The 25,173-nt window shown below is 42.5% G+C and overlaps 1 protein-coding gene across 10 annotated transcripts in view; it reads left to right on the plus strand.

Moving 5' to 3' along the window:
- Nucleotides 1–25,173, plus strand: part of FAM13A (family with sequence similarity 13 member A) — a 149,151-nt gene that overhangs the window by 14,217 nt on the left and 109,761 nt on the right. For 2 of the 10 annotated variants that reach the window (XM_038135192.1, XM_038135193.1), the window contains exons 1-3: nucleotides 14,711–15,282; nucleotides 17,846–18,035; nucleotides 20,709–20,918. In XM_038135192.1, coding sequence (XP_037991120.1) covers nucleotides 15,007–15,282; nucleotides 17,846–18,035; nucleotides 20,709–20,918 — 676 coding nt within the window. In that variant the 5' untranslated portion in view covers nucleotides 14,711–15,006. Of the gene's footprint in view, nucleotides 1–14,710; nucleotides 15,283–17,845; nucleotides 18,036–20,708; nucleotides 20,919–23,373; nucleotides 24,286–25,173 lie in introns of those variants that run through there. The other 8 variants (XM_038135194.1, XM_038135195.1, XM_038135191.1 and 5 more) reach the window with 8 other exon arrangements.

Genomic DNA, 25,173 nt, shown 5'->3' on the forward strand with positions numbered 1-25,173 from the left:
ATAGCACTGCTCATATGGCCAAAGTTAAGCAAGTATTTAAAAGTCTTGGGAAATAGAGCTTTAATTTCCATCAATGTGGAAGGCTTCGAACACAATCTGCTGCTATATAAATCTTCTCTAAGACATCTACAGAGCAAAAAAATGTACACATTCAAAAGATCAAGATAAATAATTGCTGCTGACAAAAAAAAAGTATACAAAATACTGGAGATTTTAAAGTGGAGCAGGAGCTGGACCAGAGTGATGTTCTCATGCTTGGCATGTGTTTTACAGAGCTGAATGTGTGTTTGGATGCATTTGGAAAAGGGCTGTATACAGCCTGAAACTGATTTTAAAAACCAGAAGACTTAAGATATGAAGAGAAACTTAAAACTCCTCTTGGCTCTGAGCACCTTTTTCACCGATAAGGAGCTGTCCTTCCTAGGAGCACTGACACTTTCAGAAAATAGAAATTTGACTCTGGTTTTATGAGGCATCAGATGGTTTCCACAAAGCCTGGTAACACAAAGCACTCTGCTGAGTGTCTTGCTGAGCTGGCCAGTTAAGCATCCTTGGGGACACTTTGCTGTGTATTTTGGCCCATTCCTTTGTTAGCATCTCTGTTAGGATGCATGGATTGTGACTGTAATGACAACTTTGTACAGGGTACAAAAGGAGTTTAGTATGTTCCTGGAAATACGACTGATCTGGAGTCAGAAATCAGTGTTGTCAGCTTTGTGATACTGCTGATGTAATTTAATTTCTCAGGGTGGAGCAGTTGCGTTTCTAAATTGTTTCCGGCAAGAGCTGTATCTTTGCACCATCTCTTTCCCCCGGGGAACCATGGCTTTTGCCTAAGCTGCTACTTTGAGACTGATAACAGTCAATTATTGTAATGGGACCAAGATCACAAGTCCCCATTCTGAGAAGCAGCAGAGTAAGCTACCATGTGCCAACAGGATAATCAGTGCTGGCTTTTGAGAACAGCTCCTCCCAAGAGATAATGGAGATGGCAACCTGGCCTCAAGTTGTTAAGGGCTCTCTTGAAAAACTGAGAGATTAGTTTGATTTATATTAGCCCTGCCAGATTCCAGCCTCGCTTGTTTTGCACCCTTCTTCCTGAAATTATCTTTCAAGGCTCAGTGGGACTTGGAGTAGCAAGGCTCTTTGCTACTTTCCATCAGCGTGCTATCTTCTGTCTTCTCTCTGGAGCAGAGCCTGTGGGTGCACACAAGAGTGGCTGCACTGAGGTTGAACATGAACTGACATAAAAATGCAGGTTTGAAATTTTGGTAAGTGCATTGAGGTTCCTTGAGATGATGAATATGAGGAAAACACGAGCATTTAGCATTGTTCATCTAAGGATATTTATACTTGATCAATGTATGCATTAATAGCGCTATCAATAGCACCATCTACTGCCTTCGGGATAGCAGGACACAAGATCTGCATTATTACAGCAGAGGTAACTAGTCAAGTGAGTAAAGAGCATTGAAAGAGGTTTTTCTCCTCATTTCCTGGAAGCAGTGATGCTAGGGAGGCCCTGCATCCACCTGTGTTCTCAAGGCAGGCAATCTGCTGTGAGTCTGCATGGCCAGTCTCTTATCAGTGGTCTGCAGATCTGTTTCAAAGCTATTGGGGCCCTCTTTTCAGAGGTGTGTCACTAAAACATCCCCTCTGATTTGGTAACAAATACCAGGAATATTCTTCCTTCCAGCACTTTGCCAAGTCCTTTCCGCCTACCTTTGTTAGACTTTAAGCCAATTTGGGGGCCAGTTTCACTTTTTCATCCTCCCTGCCAACCCACATTGCCTGCCTCTCTGCAAAACCTTCACAGCATTCCCTTTCTCCCATCCCGAAGGTACAAGCAGTGGATGCTCCTGGATACTAAGACAGATAAGGAGACATGGATCTCTTCATCAGCTAACCCAGACTATAATCATTAGCTGATACAAGCCCTTGTGCATTTTAGGAACAATGCAATTTACATGTTCAAATAGGAGACTACAACAGTGCACAGTCTGAACAGCTGCCTGAACTTTGGGGAATGACAAGATCCCTGTCTTTTGCACAGGTCAGATTAATGGCAATCTGCATATTATGCAATCTTTAATTTCTTTTCCCTTCCCAGGATACCATGAGACTTTGGACCTCTTGGCTCTGCAGAGTCATAATCCCTTTTCTAGTCCACAAAAAAAGGGAGTTTTAGTCCAAAGAGAGTGTTGTGCAGGACCCTGGATGCTCCACCCCCACCCCTGGTTTTGGAATGGAAGCACCTTATTATGCACTCTAGCTTTACCCTCTTGCTAAGAAGAACAAACCTGACTTGTTCCTCTGTTTAGCTTTTGGGTTTTTTTTTGTTTGGTTTTTTTGTTTGTTTGGTTTGGTTTGGTTTGGTTTTTTGGTTTTTTTGTGGGTTTTTTTTTTTCCCTGTTGTTCCAGGACAGGATGTCTCACTTAGAAATCTAATTTTTTTTTTTTTTTTTTTATGAGGAATTCAATTTCTCACGCTGCTGCTTGTTGCTCTCCAGCATTCACAGAGCCACTGCTCTGCCCCAGGGAACTGCAAGATTAAAAAAAAAAAAAAATCATAGGCAAGGAAGCAGAATAATTATAAGTGGCCAGCATCAACATGGGAATGAGTACCAGGAAAAAAGCAGCTGTTTCCAGTACTGCAGAGCCAAGGACACCTGGGGTATGGACATGGATTTTAAGGGGGAAATATTGGTGTGAGCCTACAGGCGTATTAACCCTGCAGGAGGATATGAAAATTGCCTCTTTCCCTTCCTCAGCCAACAATCATAGGAATTTAATGTCTCTCAGACTCCTTAGACTCTGGCAGAAACAAATGACTGGATTCAGCTGTGATTGTGGTTAGGGGAAGGGCTGGGGTAGGGTGAACAGAGGGGTTGATCCCTTTTGTTCCTCTGACTGAATCTTCTGCAGGAAATATGCCAGCCTGATTGTCCAGCACAAGGCTGAGCACAGGGTGAGACACTCAATAGCAAAGATGAAAACACTCCTCATGTGGTAAATTGCCAAGGGGTTCTCTGAAGAAAAATACTGTGTAATTGTGTTGTTAAGGACTATATAATGATGCATCTCCATTTGGGGTCAAGTTAAAGCCATACAGACAGCCCTCTTTAAAGCTCCTCCTCAGTTCTGAGTGATGCAGATTAAAGAGTGTTCTTTTGCTGCAGAATTTGGGGGTGTTGTATAAATTTACGCCACCAGAAAGTCAGTAAGTCACAGCAGTTTGAAGATCTGCTAAACAGAAAAGTAAAAAAGAAAAATCAAATCCAAGCAAAACCATCAAGCAGTTGAAGAACATTCTAGTTCTGTCTGGATTTCAAGATTAGACAGCTTTATATCTTACCATGAAACAGAAGAAAATTTCAGCGTTTTCAAAACTCAGGACTATGTGTGAATATGAATTATGAAGCTGACTGAAAAACTGAAGTGTTTTTATTGGCTTAGCTGTAGCAACAGTCTGATGGGGCAGCAGTGATGGTGTGAACAAGCACCTTAGTCCTTGGGAAGGTCAGGGATCCGACTTGTACTCATTAACTAACTGGTTAACCTATGATTCAACATGTCTAAAACACTGACAAGTGCTTGTGAAGGATTTCAGAACTGCTGAAGCACTTGGATGTTCACTGTAGGCAACAGGAGGAAATTTTGTCATTGAGGGTCTCCTGGGCTTGGCAAGACCTCACTTTCCCTGCTTCCCGATGTTGCACCATTTCCTCCCCAGCATACACAGCCCATTTTTCAGCTCAGTACCTTTCTACAGTCCCTCTGCTGTTGTCTGGTGAGGTCCCTAAACACAAATGCATTTAATTGGAATTATCCTAGGACCTGTTAGCCTTCGTGTCATTAATTTGGCTGCCCATGAATCAGGATGGCTTGATAAAGGGGACTTCCTCCCTGTGGCCCTGAGCTGGCAGGCAGAGCCCTGGTGCTGCTCTCCTCAGGAGAGGATTTGCTTTCAGTTCCTGATGGGTGCTTGTTTCTGTCCATTACCAACTTCTGTAAAAGCAATTGACAGCAAAGATCAGCTTAGCTGCTTCAAGGCAAACTCCAAACCTGTACTTTGTACTCCTGACAGGTGAAATGTCTTCACTCTATTGGCAGTGACCATGTAAATTTTCTCTGAGACCCCTGTGCTGATAGTGGGGAGTGACTTTTTGCACATCACTTTGAACAGTGGGACAGGAAGAAGTTGTTTGGGTGGGGAGACAATAGAGTATGGATTGGGCAAACCCATGAGGCTGGATTGAGTTGTGCCATTGTGTGCTGTGTTCTGTAATGAAAGTAATTATGAGCAAGTACTCATAGCAGGACAGGGCCACGAAAATCACCTTGTTGCTCTTCTGAATCCTGACCCTACTCTAAGGGGATTCATGAAGACAGATCCCAAGAGGGTGAGTGCACAGTGAAGTCCTTACACAGGGCTGCACATCAATGCTGTGGCCTTGTGCTCTTAGGTTCCTCTGGATGCTGTGTTGGCTTTTCACTGTTGATTTAGCCTTCCCAATCCAGAAGTGCTGTGTTATATGCATCTACAGGGTACTTGAATTCATACTTCTGGGAGCAAAAACTGCGAAAGAAGTTTATGGAGGCCTTGCCAGAAGGGAACTGCAGGATCCATCTATATCCTCACTGGGAAATGGGGATTGTGCTCCACTCCTGTCACGGTCAATACAATTGCTCCAGCAAACTGGGCTTTATAATTGTTTCACTTACTCCAAACTATGCTGTTTCCATTGACCTTGTCTGGTGCCTGTATGACCTTTAATACCCCTATGGGCTGTGAAATGTAAACATAATTATCTGTTAATGGAGACTATCCTGTTTCCACTCAGGACAAGCCCAGCAAGTGGCAGTGATTCCCACTGCTTTATGTTCCCTTTTATAGGCAAGGGTGCTGTGACTCCAAATCATTAGGCACTGTGTGGGAGCGATACAGTAAAAATGACCTTACAGCCTCTGAGCCAGCAAAAACACTAAATCAGCTGGCAGCTACAGCAGAAAAAGAAGGCTGTGGGAAAAAAACCAAAACCATAAAACAAAACCCAAACAAACAAAAAAACTAAAACTCAACAAAATCCACAAGGGTAAATCAGAGTAATCAGTCATGTCTGAGATCTGTGAATGTTCTTTTTTTGTTTGGCCAGGCAGTGACAAGCAAGGACACACTGGAGGAGAGCTGCTGTCTCCACTGCTTCTCCACAGAAACTCCCAGGCATGGAGAATCCTTTCTTTCTGCAGCAGGAAGAGCACTGTGTATGTGTCTATGCATGTGGGCATGGTTCTTTTACTTTTTTGGCTAGCTGACATTGCAAAGGAGCTGGGGTACAAACCAAAATTATGCTCTGTACTCAGAACTCCTGAGCTCTGGGCAGTTTGAGATAATGAAATTAATGTGGCTGAGCACCCCCTGCACATCTTGCTGATAATCAAGCTCTTAAAAATCTTTGTGAAAGAGCTGAGCTGAACTCTCTGCTAACTCAAGCTTGTTGAACAGCACTTCCCAAAAGACTTGTAGGTGGCAAAAATGTGGAAGACTTGACAAAGGATTCATCTTCTCCAGGAAGAAAATTTGTTATTCCACATACACAAGATATACAAAGTTCTGTGACTCACAGGATGAGAGAACAGGCAGGTAGGACAGAAGGGTTCAGCTGCAGTGGATAACACTTGAATTCTTCTTAAATAGAACAATTTGGTAATGGACTCATTGAAAAAAGCCCAAGCCTTTAAGTCCTACTTTTTCTCCTCTTGGAATAGAATTACTTTTTCAAATAATTACATGACTTTTAGTATGGTCTGGGTTCCTGTGATGCCTTTTTATTTCACCCAACACTATCCTTGGCTGGTTAACCAAAAGCAATAGTTCATTATTATTTTTTTACCCTTTCATTCATCTTTATTTCATTAAGAGCTTGTGCATTGCAAAGTCATGTTTGAGTTTTCTATGGTCAGGTTCATTGTCTGGTTTACACCTTTGCAGCATTCCATGCTTCAACCCAGCTGCTGAATGCATCAGGGTTACTCCCTGCCCTCTCCTCTCCCAGACAGCCCACGGAAAAGGGAGATGGCAGAAGCTGAATGGACTCTCTACTTCCCTCGCCTGGTCATTCTTCATCTGTCTTGCCAAGGGCGTTTGACACTGTAGAAATAAGGAGAGGAGGCTATTGCCCAAGGGGTTTAAAGCAGATGTTAGTGCAGGGGCTACTTGAAAATTTCCAGATGAATGATTTCTCAGCAGGAAACATCTTCTTGACTAGATGAGCGTGTTTATGGAGTGTGTCTGCTTCCCATGAGTAAGTTTTCTTTTGCTGGAAAAGGGAAAGTCCCAAACTCAAAAAAAAAAAAAAATCAATTTGGAAATGCAGTTCCTGTAAAACAGTGTGACCCAAATTTGCCATATCATGTGTCTTCCCTATCAGGCATCTGCCTGAACCACAGATGGGAAAAAAATTTATTGGGTCTCCAGAACTGCTTCCTACTGCAGCAACATTCCCATCACATTCCCATCATATAATCTATCTTTAGCCTAATTAGGTTTCTGGCCTTTATTCCTCCATACAAAAGGCTACTCCAGAACCTGGCTAGGTTTTAAATAATTTTTTATTTCCACCCTAAAGTAACTCACAGGCTACATAGGCTAGTTTCACTTTTTCCTAACGTCGTTACATAAATAACAACTCTCCTCTTTCTGGAGTTTATTATACTGTAGCAGTAAAAAATCATATTTGTTTCCAGTCTTCATTTTCCAATATCAAACTGAATTTTCTCCTCTCTGTTTGATCCTACTGTTTCTTTTCTGCACTTGATTTCATCCAGATTAACCTTCCATGAAGCACGACCAACCACAGTGAGCTTATGGCCACACCCCAAACAGCACAAGTGGTATTTCTTTGATTCAGCTGGAAACACACCACATCACAGATCCTAGGATTTTCATCAGGGTTCATTGTCATGCTGCAGCCAAAACAGATCCTGGAGTTTGAGAAAGGATAGGAGCAGGGATCACCTGGCTGGAAGGTCCATGAGTTGTGGTGGGGCAATTTCAGATTTGAAATAATAGATTTTCAGCCAAAATGGTGTATGCTACCATGTAACTGAAAAAAAAACATTCTTCTGATGAAAACTTTTTTTTTTTTTTCTGCTGAGATTCTGCTGAGCTCTAGATCTCTCTTTGACACTAGCCTTCCAGTCAGTGAAGTAGTCCTGTAAAATCTGGAAAAAAATAAGATTCACAAAATGTGTAGTGACTGAGTTTTTCTTGGCTCCAGGATGCACAGTTTCCAACCAGAACACGTAATTAATGGTTTTGTTACAGGTTGCTCTCTGAAGACCATTTGAGCTGGCTTCAACTGGGATGCAATAAATCAATTTGTAAAATGCCATTCACTGTCAAAGTGATTTTTTTACACACTTGATAAAGGCCTGATAAATTAAAAATATAATTAAAACCAACTTGTAGGGCAAAACCAGCTGACATAAGATCTTCCTTCTTATCCTATGCAAGCAGCTGGGTGGCCACAATATGGCCTCAGAGCTTCACCATGCAGGATGACTTTTGCCCTCCTTGTGGGGAAGGACAAACTCTTCATGGAGCAGAAATTCCTAAAGCAGGGTCAGATTTGCAAGTGTTTTATATTTCCACCATGGAGCCTAAGTTCAAATTCCCTCTTGAGTGGTTTGTCTCCAATGTCCAAATCCTGTCATGCAGTTTTCTCTGCTCATACAAATTAATGGGCAGGATCCTTTCCCAGCATCAGATTTGGCTCCATCCAGTCTGGTACACAGAGTTTTTTTTGTTTTGTTTTTTTTTTTTTTTGTTATTTACACAGACTTGTATTGTCAAGGCAACAAAATGCCAAATGTAGAGAAGTTTTATTTAGTCCCAGCCTACGCATTTCTCTCCTATTGATCATGCTTCATTTTACCTTGCAATAAGGGACATGACTTCAGTTACCTCTCTGTCTTGGCTCTTCAGAGGCAACTTCTACTCACATTGCACATTTTGCAATGTTCAAAGCCAATAAAAACAAAGTTTTCTGAAATAAGAATCCATGCTTATAGCTATGGTTCACTGTGGGTAGGACTTCACAACATTTTGAGTTGGGAGACATGCTCAAGGTACTTCTTCCTCCCAGTTATACTTTAAAGGGGATGAATGGCTCTGACTGTAATTTGACAGCTGGTATTTTATCTTTGAGGCCACCAAGTTAACTTGCAATAATCACGGCAAAGGTCTATGTTTTGTGGATATATTTCCCTCATTGCAAAAATTGCTATTACATCTGTAGTGCAGATAGGCACTGAGAAACAGAGAGTTACTGAACAGCAAAGTATCTTGACTTCTCTGAGCAGCTGGCCCCAACTACCTTGTGTTGCTTTTGCTGTCAGCCATGCCTTGGGCAGGCAGCAGTGGGGACACAGCTGCCAGCTCTTCCTGAAACAGGCTGTGAGATTAAGCTCATAAACATAAAAAAACTATATTTCAGGGAATAAAAAAAAAAAAAGAAAGAAAACCTGGGCTGTCATGTGTAGCTGGTTACTGAAAGATGAAGCTTTTCTGATATGTACTATTGAAAAGATTTCTTTTATCAAAATATGACAGCAAAAAAACCCAAAAATACCATTTATTGTCCTTCTATTTTTATTACTCTTACCTCATTTATTCCCCTGGGGAATGCTGGAAATTCTTCCCTGCTTTCTGACAGTTGCCTGGAGTGACTGGAACTCTACAAACAGCAGCATCCCAAACACAGGAGGCTGTGTTGCAACATTTTCACAAAGTCAAGCCCAGATTCTCTTTACAGTTGACTTAAGCCTAAATCTTCATTTCTGGCTAAGGCTGCCTCATTACTGTCTGTTAGCTGAGCTCACATAACATTGCCCCATAGACAGCCAGATTCTAGTGGGGTCTCAACCCATCTAAATCAGGGTTCCTGGGCTGCACTAGGCACAGAGGTGTAGCCAGACACAGAGGCTGAATGATGTTGGTTTTCTAGGCCAGGAAACAGAGACTGAAAATTTTGAGGGTTTTTGAATAGTGTAACTATCCCATTAATATTCTCAGACGTGTGTCTGATCAGCAGCACAGGATGCCACACTCATCTTTTCCCATGGAGCTCCTACATACCTTTGAGCATGCTGCAGTCCTGCCAGCTGCTGCCTGGATCTGCCTGGTTTTAAAAATGTCTGTAGGTTTCCCCATGCATAATTTTTAGGATAGTGCAGCTCACTGTGGAATAGGGCAGAAATGGTGCTCTCTCTTCTTTATTGTTCTCTAACAGTTTAATTGCTAAGGCTGACTCACAACCTGAAGTAGGGGCTGAGATGGGGAGAGAAAGAGATAATAAACATTTCTTATCTGCTTGTAAAAGCTCATCATTATTCTCACAGGGTTTCTAGTGAAGTCTTATTATTTTGCTGTAGGTTTGTTACAATTTCTGGTATTTCTGATCTTCCCATGTCTTGTTGGGTTTTTGTTGTTGCTGGATTTTTATTTGTTTGTTTGTTTGTTTCACTTGTTTTTTACTTACAGACCTGACCCAAAACTTACCAGCAGTCCATGAAATTAGTGGAATTAAGTTCAGGTTTCCCCTGCTAAAACAGGACTGAGTAGAGGATGCTGTTCCTAAAGTATGACAAGCACATTTCTGGCTGGCACAGTGGTGGGATGGAAACACTTTCTACACCAAGTAAAAGTCTTCTCAATTCAATTGGGCTGAGATTTTCAAAACAAGTATTTTGGTGTGTGAGGCAGTATTGGTTTGGAGTGGAGTTTTTTTGAGGTTTGTTAATTGGTTTGGGTTGGGTTTTTCTTTTTGTGTGTGTGTGTGTTTTTTCTTTTTGTTTGTTTGTTTGTTTTGCTCTGTGTTGCGTTGTTTTGTGTTGTTTTGTGGTTTTTGTACCAGGACAGGATTTTCTTTGAGTCTCTTTTATTGATGAGGCAGGGGTATTGATGAGGTGTGAGATTAAAAACGGCATGGCAGCAATTACAGAGCCGAGGACATTTCCTATGCATTCCCTGCGGCTTGGCTGGCTGTGAAACCGCGGGTTACCCTCGGCCACGGCGTGATTTTCCTGTTGCTCCTTGCACCCTTCTGCCACAAGATGGGGATGCAAGCCCGAGTTTAGGCCATGAATGAACACGCTTCTTCCCCCGCAGGAATGAATCTCCATGATCCTTGCCCGCTTAGGGACCTCCTTTTGTTGCTATTACTTAGAGACTACAAACTCGCAAGATAGATTAATTCTTAAATAATTTTATATTATTGAAGCATGCTGGGATCTGGAAAAAAAATCCTTCTTATTTTTGCTGAAATTAAAACACCTCTGTGATGTAGTTAGCCATAAACAATTTGAACTCCTTGCAAATCCACATCAAATTTGAAATCATTGCAGCAACAGTAAGAAGCAAACCTCTCTCTAAAAATACCTGTGTGTCACTAAGTAGAGATTAGTGAGCTAATGATTAGTCAGATAACAGCTGGCTATTGATTTAGACATTTAAATCAATTCTATAAGCTGCTTTATCTTCTGTTCTCAACTTCAAGAGTCATCAAATATCTACAAATGTTCTGTCCCAAGTGGCCAAGGGAAGAAATCCAGGCTAAAATGTGGCCGGGGAAGGCCCTGCAGATCTGCAGGTCTGATGTTTAGCTGGCAGTGGTGGTAGCTTGGCTGAAATGATTAACAAGCTTCATTTCGTAACATAACAATGGGCAGCTCCTGAAAGGTTTTGGTAGGAAATGTTATGTCACATACATATCTCTTTTCTGTATGTTGGTGTATAAAGCCTCCCATCCCTTCCAAGGTAAAAAAAAGCGTTCAGCACACTCTGCCGTTCATTTAGCCAGCATTTACTCAGTCTTGCACACATAAAGGGAGGATAAAAGGGACCTGAGCCCACAAAATCCCATTTTTCATCATCCATGCTATGAGCTGATAGATCCTTTCATCACTAACTTGGGACCACTGATAGCTTTTTGAATAGCTCTAATCATTCCCCTCCCTCCAATACTATTTCAAAATGTAGGTACGGTACATTTTTATTGTTGACCTGCAATAAAAAGTAATTTATTTATAAATCCTCTTTTCCTATTTATCACCACTGATTCCTTGTGCAGTACTGTTTGTGATGACTCATCATTCAGAGTACCTGACATTCAGAGAAGCCACTTGTAATGAGTGCCTCCAACAAATACTGCCTTTTCTAAAGAAAATTTTGTATAAAGTGGGATGTCATAAATAACAAGATAATACTGAGCAGCAGAACAATGTCATTCAGGCTTGATAAAATTGCAAATTGTGTTTCAAGAACAACAATTTGTTTTCTTACTTCAGAATTTTAACTGTTGAATCAGATTTCTCCTTCTTCTACATCCTCCCCTGCCTTGAAGGGCAAAGGTGATGTGACAACATAAAAAATTCAACTTGCCACTTCTGCAGGGTTTATATTGGAAGAGGGTCACACAATAAATCCCTGCCCCATCTTTCAGTAGCAGAGCTCTCAAAAAGGCTGGGTTTAATTTTCTGTCCTCCATGTGCTGCGTAGTGGAATTTGGTGTTTTTCTCATTTGGACAACACAATGAAGGGGAAATGCAATTGCTTCTAGTCCCTTTCGTTTCCTGGTTTTCATGCAGAAGTGCAAGGTAGCCATGCATTTGTCCACAAAAGCAAAAACACCACCACCCCTTATTAATACTAGTTTTAGTATCTTTAAACATTTTCGATATTTAAAATGTTTAATTCATTTACAAGAACAACATCCTGGGGAAAGTCATCCTCATTTTGATTCCAAAACCTTCACACAGATGTCTTGATTGAAGTGAATTACATGCTTTTTATTGCATGCCCTTTTTTCTTTTTTTTCTCTAAGAAAAGGTGTCTCCTTACTGCTTTTTGGATGAGAAGTAGTTAATTACTCAATGACAGTCTAATCTCTCAGCCAGATCATAAAATGTACTGGGCTGGAAGAGACCTCAAGGATCACATAGTTTCAACACCCCTGCCATGGGCAGTGACACCTTTCGCTGACCAGATTGCTTGGAGCTCCATCCAACCTGGCCTCAAACAGTTGCAGGAATAGAGCATCCACAACTTCTCTGAGAAATCTGTTTCAGCACCTCAACACCCTCATGGCAAAGAGTTTTTCCTCATATCTCATCTAAACCTACTCTCATGTATTGGTCTGGCAATTTCCAGCTGTTTCTGGATTATTGTTTTGCTTCTGGCTCTCACCTGTAGCTGCCAGGTCTTACTCACTAGAGTATGCCCTATGTTTAGTTGGGCTGACCTTCCCATGGCTGCCCTGGAAGGTCATAGCAAGTATTCTGCAGCTGGCTATGTGGGCTAGCCAGGAGGGAAGAGAGTAATGGTCAAGGATGCTAGAGGTGGCAGCAATAATTTATTTCACAGCAGCCTGTTTTTATGTGGGCTCTTATGAAATGGGTGTTGAATTCTGCTGCCACTGTGGAAATGATGAATAATAATCAGGTTAAAGCAACATATTGCATCATTCACAGAAGAGGTGTAAGGCAGTTCCTTTGAACTTCCAACACTACCTCAGCTTCAGTTCTTCCCCTCTGGGAATGTTGTTTCAACATGTGAGATTAAATGCCTTATTTGTAAACAACTGGAAGGGAAGAAAAAATGTTCCTTTTCTTATTTTTGCATGATTAGCCTGTTCTTTGCAATGCTTTTACATAAGCATTTAGCAGTTACATGGAAGTAGAGAGAAGATGATGGAGGGGTGCATCTCAGCTAGTGAATTTATTCTGTTTGCTGTCCTGAAAAGACAGGCATGCTAAAAAGCCATTGAGCTACTCTTACACAAATATAATAAATAGTTGACAACTACTGGAAACAACAGTGTGACCCAAGGTAGGTGGGCATGATTATGATAAAAGCCAGCTATACACAGCTTGTGGGTCTCACTGACTTTTCACCAGTCTTTCACAATGCGTTTGCTCTGATTGGAGCTTTCATGGATCTAGACATATTCTATGATAAGTTGTATAAATATTCACCCTGCAGTTGTTCTGTCCATGCAATGTTACATTCCTCAAGAGTAGAAAAAGGAAGAGACAGCTATTTGATCCAACATCTTAGCCAGAAAACATGAAATAGCATATATATGAGGTATACAGAGGTGTGTTTTTGTTGTTGGGTTTGGGGAATTCTCTGCTTCTCTTTTGATTTTTTGTTTTCTGAAGATTTTCTGAACTTTTTGCAGGAAAATAGTGAAGGTTTCCTGAGTAACATGCACCCTAGAGTCAAATACCACAGCATCTCAGCTGATTTCTGTGGCACCAGAAGCATATACTGCTGTTCCCCATTCATCACACTTTTTTTTTTGAGCAGTCACCTTGAAGGGTAGTGCTTCAGCTCAGGGAGGAGAAGAAGATCAGGATATATAGAAATATGTCTCTGTGGGAAGAGTGCAAGGTAAGGAAGGAATCCATTTACTTCTAGGCTGGGGTTAAGAAAAGTTCAGGTAAATCTTTCTCTGTCCTGGACAGGGGTTGTTGGCCCTGTGTCAGGAGGGGACAAAGGCAATTGTGGAAGTTTCAGCCTGGGTTTGATTCTTCTGCCACACAGGAAACAAGTATGCTGGCCTTCAGCTCTCTCAAGACTTTAAGCCAGTACCAAAGTGTCTTTATTAATACAGAGAAAAGTTACCAGCCTGTCATAGCCCCAAGTGCTCCAGTGGCTCGACAGAAAGTGTGACTTTCTAGGCTCTCAACAACAGATGCTAAAACTTGATTTCTGGTCTGGCTTTCTATAGAATGAGCATGTACCTGCTACCTCTCAACATGTATTTATGAAAGCCTTAATGCCATAGCTGCTGTTCACTGCTGTGGGTTCATGTTTGAACTCTTCACCCCACATTGCAGTCCCCAAGGAGTTGCAGATTCTCATCATTCCCTCTCTGGATTACAGTTTGAAGCACGTCATTGGTTTTCCCGGTGAAGCTGTAATTAGGACTAAGAAGAAAAGGGCTGTGTGCGATTCATGTGAAAAGTAAGTTGGAGTCTTACAGTAAAGAGGGGGATCAAGGAGGGAGATATTCTATCAATTCACTTCGAGAGTCCTAAAGTGAAATTAAAACATCAAAGCTAACTAAGCCTAACTTTTGTAAACTGACCAACTGGGAAAGCTGTAATTTCAGGTTAGAGAGGCTTAGAGAGGAAAACAGAAACTGAACATGGAAGAGATTGCTCGTCTTCCTCACCTTTTCTCTACTTGGCTAGACTCCTTTTTGTCCCTGTGCCAGAGTCAAGTATTTCTGAGAGGCAATTTCCAAAGACCTTGCCTCCTACTCTGATGCTCAGGCCCTGCTGACTGGCGCTTACATCTGAGAGGAAATAGAAATAAGCATGTGTTTTGTGCCTTTCTCCCACAAAAAAAAAAAAAAAAAAAAAAAAAAAAAAAAAAAAAAAAAAAAAAAAAAAGTCAAACGCTCCAACTCCCCAGTTCGGGTTTGAAGCGTAATTTGAATTTCTGGGACAAACACTGCTTCTGGGCGGCAGTGACCGGGAGAAGGGCACTGGGGAAAATACTGTTCCTCTCCCTCCCACTCCCGTGCCGTGTGCCGGCTGGCAGTCGCTAGCTGCGTGGGGTGTCCTCCCCTCCACTCTCCGCTTTAAACTTTCCCTATTTCACCAACATATCCCTAGATGGAAACCCATAACGGGGCAACGCTTGGGCTGCTTCACACTTTCCAGACTGGGGCCAAGTGTTGCACCGCATGCTGCTCTGCGTGGCCGGGGCACAGAGGAGTTTGTTCGGCCCGGCTGCCCGGTCTCCAGGCCCCGCTGCCCGGCTCTGCTGGCCCTTCGGGCGGGCGCGGTTGCGGTTCCCCCGCACCCCGCTAACGTTACTGGGCTCAGCGGCTTCGCGGCGACACTTCCAGCGGCTCTGCCCGAGCCCAGGCTCGCACACAGCGTAGCGGCACCGCTCCCCAGCAGGTCCCGGCTGCCCGGCCCGGGGCCTCGGTGATGCCCAGGGACCGCCCGGTGCAGCCGCGGGGCCCGCGCTCCCTCCCGCCGGGGAAGCTCCGGAAGGCACACTCGCCCTGGTCGAGCCCTCCCGGCCGCTCCGGCGGGAGGCGGGGGCCCGGCTCCTCTCCCCCCGCGGCCCGCGGGGCGGGCCGGGCCGGCGGGCGGCACCTCAGGGCCAGGGCTCCCGCCGGCAGGGGCCCGCCGGGAGCAGCGGGGGCGGGCGGCCGGGGCGGAGCGGCAGCCGGCATGGGGGCCGGGGCGCTGGCCGTACGCGTGAGTAGGGGCTGGCGGCAGCACGGGCACGGGAGCGGGGCGGCTCCGCCGGGAGCGGGGGCGGCTGGATGGCGGCTGGATCAGCCTCCTCCTCCTCCCGCCCTCCGCCGGGGTCCCTCGCGGGGCCGGGGCAAGGGAGGCCGGTCTGGGCCCGGCGTGTTCTCCTCGTCCGGAGCGCTCTCCATCTGTTCTCTCCTCTCTTCTTCTTTCTCTTTCTTTCCCCTTCTTCCCGCTCGGCAGCTGCCGCTCGTCTGGGAAAGGCAAAGATTCGTAAAGACGATTTTCCAGGCGGTTTTCGTTTAGTTAGTTACCCCCCCCCCCCCCATTTTTTTTTTTTTTTTTTTTTTAAGCCCAGAGAACAACTGCGCTGCCGCGTTCCCTGCTTTAAAGTTGTTGGATGAGCTGTAAAAGTGCGTCCCTGTGGCGTATAAATAGCTTTTTTCCAAGTGTCTGGGCGGAACTTTTTGGCGGCATCGTGCAGGGATGATTAAGTTGCTTTCCCAGTCTCGGAAATCAGCAACAGTGGCATTAGTACTTGGACGCGTTTTCCGTGGGTAAAGTCAGATCTTCCATCTATAAGGCAACATAACACTGAACTCTTTGTTTCGGAGCTGTTTTGAGGGGATGGCTTTATTTTGATTTTGGTTAGATGTGTATTTTGGATAACCACATAACTTTTTGTTCTTAGTTAGCACAGCCTCTTCAGATCCTGAAGCAAGCTCGAAAATTTCCTCTTGTTTCTGTGGACATGGCAAATGTCTGTCGGTTCTCATGTGGATTTAAGTAGTGAGTTTCCCCAAGTAAATCCAACTCAGTGACTCAGGTTTTCAAATGTTGAAACAGGCTGGAAAGCTGTAACTGAGCAAGATTGTGAGGCTAATTGAAGGCCTTAATTGGAAAAGCTCCCTAAGCATCACAGCTGCTCAGAAACTGCTCAAAGGATTTTTGCTGTCTTCTGAATTTAACCTAGTCTACATGATTTTTACCTTGTCATATCTCTGCCTGGAATAAATATTATTTATTATTCATTTAATCCTGAATGGGAACATGTATTTTTAAAAGAGATGTGGTATTTTAATGTTAGTCAAATTTTAGTTCAAACACTGGTGCATCTACTGTTCATTGTAAATATTTCTAAAGTGGTCACAATAATGCAGTACTGCGGTTCTGTTTCACAAATAGTAAAACATACTTGTGATGTTTATATAAGCAGCATCTTTTGTAAATATCACACAAGTGTTGTGTAGAACCTAGGACTGTAGAGCACACATATGCTTCAAATGACTGTTTAATGGGAAAAGCACAGCTAAATGAGTGAACTGCCAGATCATTTTATATCTGAAAGGACAGTCATGCTTAATAGCAAAATAGCAGATGTTCATGTTGCTTACAGACTACAGTAAAAATATTGTGTCTCAAGTGAAGAGATTTAAGGGCCTGTTTAAAATAAAATTAAGTAAGTATGCTGTGATAAAATCTATTTAGCACAGTGAAGTGTCAAGACTTAGGCAAGTCTGAGCACTTTTTTATGTTACTATACAGTATTCTCCATGCGTACAGTTTCTACTACCAGTTTGTTAATGAAACACAGTAGGAATAAGTTTATTTTTAAGCACCATGCCAGTGGTAGGCTTTCTAAAGAGACTGAACTCTGTGGTAGCAGTGGCTCCCAGTTCCTGCAGTGTGATGGCAACTGGAGCGGGTGATGCTGCTGCTCTGCCTTGAACCGTCTTCCCAAATGTGCAGTCATGTAGGCTGATTAAGATTTCTGCCTATTATCAACCCTATAAATTAATCATGTATTGTTTTTTTTTTTTCCCCTGGGTTTTATTGACTATCCTCCCATGGATTCTCTGTCACTGCAACTCAAAACTTGTGACAATGTTGTGCCTCCAGAAGAACCTGTGGGATTAAGGGTTTATTGTGCAGTGGGTTTTCCACCCCCCTTGTTATGTGTCATTGGATTACATAGTCCCTTTCTAACCTTAAAACCTCAGTAATTAAATTTTAGACTTAGCAGATACTAAACATAACAGAACATCTTTCATAAGGATCCATCTCACCTGACAGTGGCCAGAATGAATCCCTAGGAAACAGTATTTGGAAGAAGAGTGTAGTGAACCTCCAGAGTACTGCCCTGACAGGCATCCTGGAGCCAAGCTGAGCTACTGGTGGTGTATTGGGATTGTTTGTGTTTGTCCAGTTACTTTTGTAACCCATGTGAGTTTCATGAGTTAACAACACCAGTCTCCTGCTTGCTTCCTCCCAGTTCCTTGTTATTCTAGTAACAAGCTTGTCTGCAAAAGTCTTTTTCCCCTACCTACAGACTACCTACATTCTTGTTCCCCTTCTGGTGTTTTCTTCTGTTCATTTTTACTTTCCTACTTCAAAGAGGTTTTTTTCCTGTGGCTTAAAACAAAGTAGGGCCAAACCCTTATGCTGGAGCATAAAAGCCAGTTTTGGATGTGCTTGCATCCAGATTGGATGTGCTTGTGTTGTGACCACGCAACCTTCTTCAGCAAATGTGACTAATGCCCACTTTTTTCCTCTTTGCTCCTTTAAGCAAAGCAAATCAGCTGTGAGATTGAAGGAGGACATGAAAAAGATAGCTGTGTCTCCACTGAACAAGCAGAGGGACACAACCTGTCCAAAGGTGTTTGGTGTGAGTCTTCTGGAGCTCCAGCAGCAGGGACTGAGCAAAAATGGAATCCCGATAGTTGTGTGGAATATAGTGGAGTACCTCACCCAGCATGGTAAGCTTAGTGGAGTCACTTCTTCTTAGCAACACTCTTTATGTAAGACTCTTCAAAGGGAAGAATGTGGGGTTTTTTTTGTGGCATGAACCACAGGCAAAGAATGTTACTGTATGTGGTTTGCTTCTTTTTTATTTCTGCCTTGATGCTGAACTTAACTTTTTAATATGTTTATAAAGGTGAACTTACAGCATTAGGTAGCAGCACACTCATAAACAAGCTGTTCAGTTTATAAATGAAATGTATTCCATTTGTGAACGTTTGTGTCATCGTCCAGTTGCAAAACATTTGTCTTTAACACTTTTTCTGTATAGAGATAGTCACAGGCACACACACACACACACACACACACACACATCCCATCAGAGAATGTTACTGGAAAGGAATACAAGTTCTTACAGGTTTTTAGATATATTCCAGTTATTATTAACTCCCTCAAGGAAGTAGGTGTTCAATTCTTAACTTCTCTTTGCATTCATTTAATGGGACTTTAGTTCCTGTTGTTGAAATACATCTCCTTGCAGAAACCTAGAGCACCATTGGTGCACAGATGTCTTGTATGGCATTTGGTCAGCACTGGAAAAGATTTTGTGGTGGTAATGTCATCTTCTAAGGAGCTGCATCTGGTTTTACCCTAAGGTTTTCTTTTAGCTACTTAGTAATGATAATCCAACTGTAGAGGCTTAGATTCTGTGACTGTATCTTGGTAGATCCTCAGAAGCTCATAGATGCAAACGTGGCTTGAAAATTAGCTTGGATTAAGGTACAGTGCAAATTTAAAATATGATCCTACCTTTACACAGCAGCCTCTTGCTTGATCTACTTCACCCTGCCTTAAAGTGGCCTGCTAGGACACTGGAAGAGAAAGAATGGAAAAAGCTTTCCATCCTTTAGGGTTTAATCAAAACCAGAAGCTGACAGACACTCTTGACTGCAAGTGACTGCAAGTTGTGGGCTGTGCTCTGTGTTCCATAAAAAGATTGGAATCCCACATGACTATGTCCCAAATATGGTCTAAACAAGCCAAGTTTTCTACTCTGAAGCAAGATTAGCTGGGCTTCTGAATGCCAAGTTGATTATCTGGCCCCAATAAAGATAAAGGCTATTCTTTTTCTCAAAAATGCAAGCAAGATCTCAAAGATACCCTCTCATATGGAAAGTTGTTGAAATGGGTGTCCTGTGTCTGTGTTAGGTCTGTTTTTTGAATTAATGGCAAATTTAACTGTGAAGGCATTTTTAACAAAGGCCCAGACTCCCAGGCTGAGCTGTCTGTTGGGCAGCTACATCCTTAAACTAAGTTTGCATTAAGCTGCCTATTTCCAAATTTATAGATGAAGCCAAATTTCCTTGTGCTGTATGTAGTAGTTTCTAATACTGTTTCCAGGATGTTCTAGCATCTCTTTATTTCCATAAATGAGTGAGAGGGGGAGAAGGAAGTTTGGTCTGTGCGGGGGCTGTGGCCTTTGCTCACCTAGTGCTGCAAAACCGAAAATCTTTCTTGAGATGAGGTATTTTCTGCCCTCGAGATGGCAGCACAGCATGTCACATGAGAATGCATTTTGTTGGGAATGCAGGAATACAAACTCTGCCAGCAGTATCTCATATTAGTCAAGTAAAATGTTTTGAGTGCTTGTCCATTTTTTCCTCTTGCTAGAGCAGTTTGTCTTCTAGTCCAATAAAGGAGATTATTTTTCTCTACAAACTCTGTTGCCTCAGAATTGATTTCCTGGACTGGAAGCATTCTGTCAGGTTGCAGTTCCGTGATGTCTAGTCTGAACGGATGAAAACAATACATATTCAATCCTCTTAGTGTAACCTTTCTGAGGAAGAACAATCACGTCTATAGACACAGTATTAGAAAGGCAGAATTTTTGCAGTGAAAGTGTTCTAGAGAAAAAATAATTACAGAGGTCAGTTTTAGGGTCTTCACAGAAGGTTTTGAATCTTACCAAATGCCTAGAAAGTGCTGTTCAATGATATTATGATTAGTCTGGCTTCCTCTGTTGAAGCCTCCTTTTTTGTACGTATCCTTTACTGGGTGTGGGATGTCTGGCCTGAAGTGATGGATACCATTTCTTTTTCATTGTGAAATACTTTGGGCTTTGTGCCCTCCGTGATACATTATTTGCTTATTGAGATTTCCTACTACTATGAAGTTGCAGAATTCACTGTGGAGTTACTGCTGCACTCAGCATATACTAAGATGTTTTTGCCTCATGATGGTCACAGGTAAGCACCTGTTACCCTGGAACATGAAGCTGGAAGTAATCCAAATGTGTGAGCGTGGCAGAAAACGAAACTTGCAAAAATGAAACAACTGAAGGGTTTTGTAGAGTCCTTTGTAGGGTGCTTTTCTGTTGAAATATACCAATGGAAAATGTCTGTCTCCATTGATTTCTCATGGTGTGAGACAACTCAGTGGCATTGCAGTATTGTGGGTTCTCAAAAGAGTATCCCAGGCCTCAAGATCTTATCATTAGTATTTGTCATTTATCATAATCTTAAGTACCTGACTAGAGGGGGTTTCTGGGAACAGAATAGTATTTTTTTTAATATTGTGATGGATTAATTGCCCTCATTTGTGTTACTACATGTGTGTTACTCAAACTAGAATAGCTGTTTCATCATGCCACTGGGATGTGGTGGTTCAGCTCAATCTTTATATAATTACAGGTATGACACAGGAAGGTCTCTTCAGAGTGAATGGCAGCATGAAAATGGTGGAGCAGCTGCGTCTGCAGTACGAGCGGGGGGAGGAGGTGGAACTTGTTAAAGATGGTGATGTGTACTCAGCAGCCAGTCTGCTGAAACTGTTCTTAAGAGAGTTGCCAGATGGAATTATCACGTCTGCCTTACAGCCCAGGTTCATTCAGCTTTACCAGGGTAAGTGAGAGGTAAAGTCTTCATCCTTCAATGCATTTTCTGGATATCTGGTTTCTTAGTTTACTTTCTTTGTTCCTCATTTCCTTTGGCTTCAGCTCTTACCTGCTCCCAGATACGCAGTTCTGTTTCAAGAGGCAGAAAAATGTTTCTCATGTATTTGGTATAAAGTCTGGACTGTTTATGATTTCCTAATCCAGTTATATCTGTTAAATAAAAAGTGAAATAATCAACTAGCTTTTTCGGGCATGCTTGTAGAAAATAATTGCAGTCTCTTTAAGACATAGATTTACTTCTGTTTGCTAGGGTGGTTTCTGGCAGTTTCATTGTAATGGACACTGGGAAGTGAGAACTTCATCTGCTTGTCAGATTGGGCCAAAAGCATACAGTGCCAAAGTTTCTGCTTCTCACTAAGTAATGTGATTGTCCATCAAAAAAAAAGAACCAGTTTGCAAGTAACAGCAAACCTTATGTTCTATTCCCTGTCATAGCGCACAACCTGGAAGATTTCTTTTTTTCTTTTATTCACACCCCCTCATCCACCTTCAAGTGGTGGATCAACCATAGGAAAGACCACCACTTCTGCTGTGGAAAGTTGAGAAATCGTTTTAAAGAGAGTTATGCAAGTTTCAATCTAATTCATCTTCGACTGTATCTGACAATCTCTGGTGGTGGTAGGTGGAATAAGTGATGGCTGGCCCTGCTCCCTGACCATGTGGGTCACTGACAGTTCATCTCTCTTGCTGCAGGCAGTCAACACTTCTTTATGTTTTCCCAAGAAGGCGCAAGGTGAGTGGCTAAACTTACTGGAGAATGCAGAGGAGGAACATGCTCTCTGGCATGCATCCCTGGTGGAAGATGGTGCAAAGTTCTCACACACTTGAATTGAGGTCTCCCTTCCACTTTTCTTGCCTTCCATGAAGGGGAGGTTTAGGATCTCCCCTCCATGGAATGGAGGTTCTCCTCCATTTCCAAGAGGAGTGAGAATAGTGTTTTCTTTCTTCCTTTTGTTTTGTGGGCTATAATAAAGTGTTGATGGTGCATTGGAGAAGAGCTTTTTGCTTTACCTTGAGTGCAGACATTTCAGCTGTAGGTTGTATGTGGACAGTAAAATACCCTTCCTCTTTAGTAAAGTTGTCTGGGGCACAAGGATAGGGTTCAGAAGTGTTGTGTAGGAAGATGCTGTTGTTTTAGAAAGTCCCTTTTTTCTGGTCATTGCTGTGCTTTCTTTGGGGACTTTTAAATTTCACCCGGTCTGACTTATGAGTTGTATTTTTGTTCTTTCTCATAAATCACAGCTTAAGTGTAAATTAATAATAAATAAGTCGCGCCTTTGCTGTTCCATATCTCTGCCCCCACAAAGGTCATATTGGTGTATTGTACCAGGAACTGCTGATGTCTTTTGTGAGCTGTTTGTGGAAAGGTTAATTTGTTCTGTCTCCTACAGGAAGGGCAAAATCCCCCCAGTACTTTTTAGGGAAATGAGATGGATATCGTTATTTCGCAGATTTACTCACCAAACTTTCTTGTTTCCAAATAAAGTTACTGGTGTAACCCATGAACCCAGATCTGCAAAAATCCATCCAACTGTGACGTGTCGTCATAGCTAAGTTTGCCTGTACTTCACAATAAGATCAAGCTTAGTGCCATTAAAATTTAGATTAAGGAATAAAATGTCTTACTTGAAAAATGCTAGTTGGGTGTTGTGGCAAGGGGAAGGCATTTGTAAAGTTTGGAGAAAACTTGAAGGGTTTAGTGCACCCCAGAAAATACAGCATAAATGAGTAGTTATGAAAGGCACTGATGATTTTCATCGTGTTCAGATAAGCTTAAGCAGTAGGTGGGCATTTGCTTGCAGTTAAATGATCAACCAGCTGTGCAGGATTGCAGGAGTTATCTATTCACTTATCAAAGTATGTGCAAGGGTATTGCTTGCAAAATGGTACCAGGACAGTGCATGCCTGGGTGTTCGTTTTGTAAACTGTGAAGAGAGTAGGTCAAACTGTTTCTGAGTCAACACGTTATTAAAAAATAACTTTGAATCTGAAACCACTTTGCAACATGTCTACAGTGAAGGCAAATACAAGCTCTGTCACAACCTCTGTATTCCTTGCTGTTGAAGTTTTGCATGGGAAATGTTTTTTTTTAGGATTATATTAGATTTCTTTTTGTGTATTTTTAGGGATTGTTTTCAGCATTCTTTAAGCCAGCTGAGATCTTGGCCTGAGGAAAACACATAGTTACTTTACTTACTAGAAAAATGGTTAGAGGGTGATTCCTCTAGTTAAAAATAGCTGAACTGAAAATTACAAATTTTACCTGCAGCTATAACCAGCTGTATTCCAGCTATCAAATTTGTTACCAAATCAAAGAGAAATAATCTGCCCTATTGTGAAAGAGAGAAGCTGTCCTTTTAGTGTTCAGGAAGTCCACGCAGCTGGTTTGGCATTGCTGTCTGCAGCCCGTGCAGTGTTGTGTGAAACAGAGCTCTGCATGCTGCCTTCAAATCCTAAAATGCTTTTGTTTAAATTAATACTCAGCGTAATGCCAAGACTATGCAGTTCCATAAAACATCATGTAGTGTATTGCGGTGTGTACTGGCATTCTCTCTGTGCCCTTGGAGAAGGACAGTGGCAGTGGGAGATGGGAAGGGCTGGAGATGTGTGTTGCAAGCGCAGGCCAGGGACACACCGATAGTGACCTTGGTGTCGGCGCATCTCCTCACAGTGCCTGACAAATAAAGGCTGCTCCTCACGGGGAGTTCTGGGGTGAAAAATGTCCATCACGATCTCTTTTGTGGCTGAGGCTTCACTGCAGAGCAGAGCTGTGTGAAATGGGCTGTACTTTGAGAAACCTTAGCCAGAAATTAGCAGCTCCCATACAGCAATCCCTGCCTGAGCTTGTTTATTCCCTCTGGCTTTTCATTCCTTATCTTCTATATCGTGATCACTGACTCTTAAGACATCCGTACATAGCAGGAACTGTACGCCCAGCTCTTACCCCTTTCACAGGTCACTTGCTTTCATCAAGACAAAGTGCTACTGTACTGTTAATTTCTTTTTTATTGTTGTTTCATTTCTTCCTCCAGTGGAGATACAGTGAAATATGGACTCTGTCTTTCTTTCTTACTCAGTCTAATTAAGTTTAATGCTATTTTGTCACTCTGGCTTCTTGACATTGCTCATCCTATAGAATTTATATTTTTCTAGTGGGCAGCAAGATGTGAGTTCTAATTCACATACCTCCTTCTGCTCACTGCCTGTAATGACTGGCATGGTTTTGTCTGGTGCCTGTGAACAGCCTTGCCTTTTTCAGGAAGAGGGATGGGAGGCGGTGGAAGGGAAGGAGCAGCTCCCTTCTGGATCAACAGGTCAGTTTACAGAACTCTTAGTAGCCAGCCGCTGTTTGAGTTACATGGACAAGCAGAACCAAAAATACAGCTTGCGTTGGGGGATTTTAGAGGTCAAATTTCAATCTGAACAGTGACCGCAAAAATGAATAGATGAGAGCTGACCTTTTAACCATTGTTATTGATGGGTCATGAGATGGTTGTCTCTCGCAGTTAAGGGATGAATATTATGCGTATGTTATGAGAAGTTTTATTGATGTTGTTGTGATTTGTTGTTTGGATGTCCTCTGTTCTCCCGGTAATCCCCTTTCCCCTCCCCCTCACGTTGTTGCCATTGGATGGCCTTGGGAGTTGGGACATGTGGAGGGAGGGTGTGTACCTGTGCCCCTTGCATAGGGCAGCTGGGAGGAGGGCAGGCTTGTTGCTAGGAGGCGTGGTATGATAACACCTGACCCCAATCAAGCTGCAAGAAAGCAATCTCCACCAATGGACAGCGAAGAAGAATTGATTTGCAGACTTTGGGAGGGGCTAGGGTTACCTTTTGCAACCCCCAGAGGTATAAAAGGTGGAGTAGCTGTTTTGTGGATGAGCATGTGGTGTTGTAGTCCCATGCTTTGAGTGCTGTAATTTTTCCTTAGTCAGTCCTTTGTTGTATTTTGTTAAGGTTTAATAAACCTTTGAAATTCTTAAAAGTGAGCATCGTTTCTCACACCGTGGTAACTGCAGCAGTGCATGAAATCTGATTCATTAGATATCTGTGATTCTCCAAGCTCTTGTGACATGATTTTAACCTTTTCCTTTGGCTTTTATGGTCATTTTAATATTATCAGAGCTGTTTCCAAGCCAGAGAAATAACTTCTGTTTTCCATATGATGATGACATTTGTAATGCAGTAAAAACTCTTGGAAA

The sequence above is a fragment of the Motacilla alba genome, chromosome 4 (genome assembly GCF_015832195.1).
Source record: "Motacilla alba alba isolate MOTALB_02 chromosome 4, Motacilla_alba_V1.0_pri, whole genome shotgun sequence".
Lineage (NCBI taxonomy): Eukaryota > Metazoa > Chordata > Aves > Passeriformes > Motacillidae > Motacilla > Motacilla alba.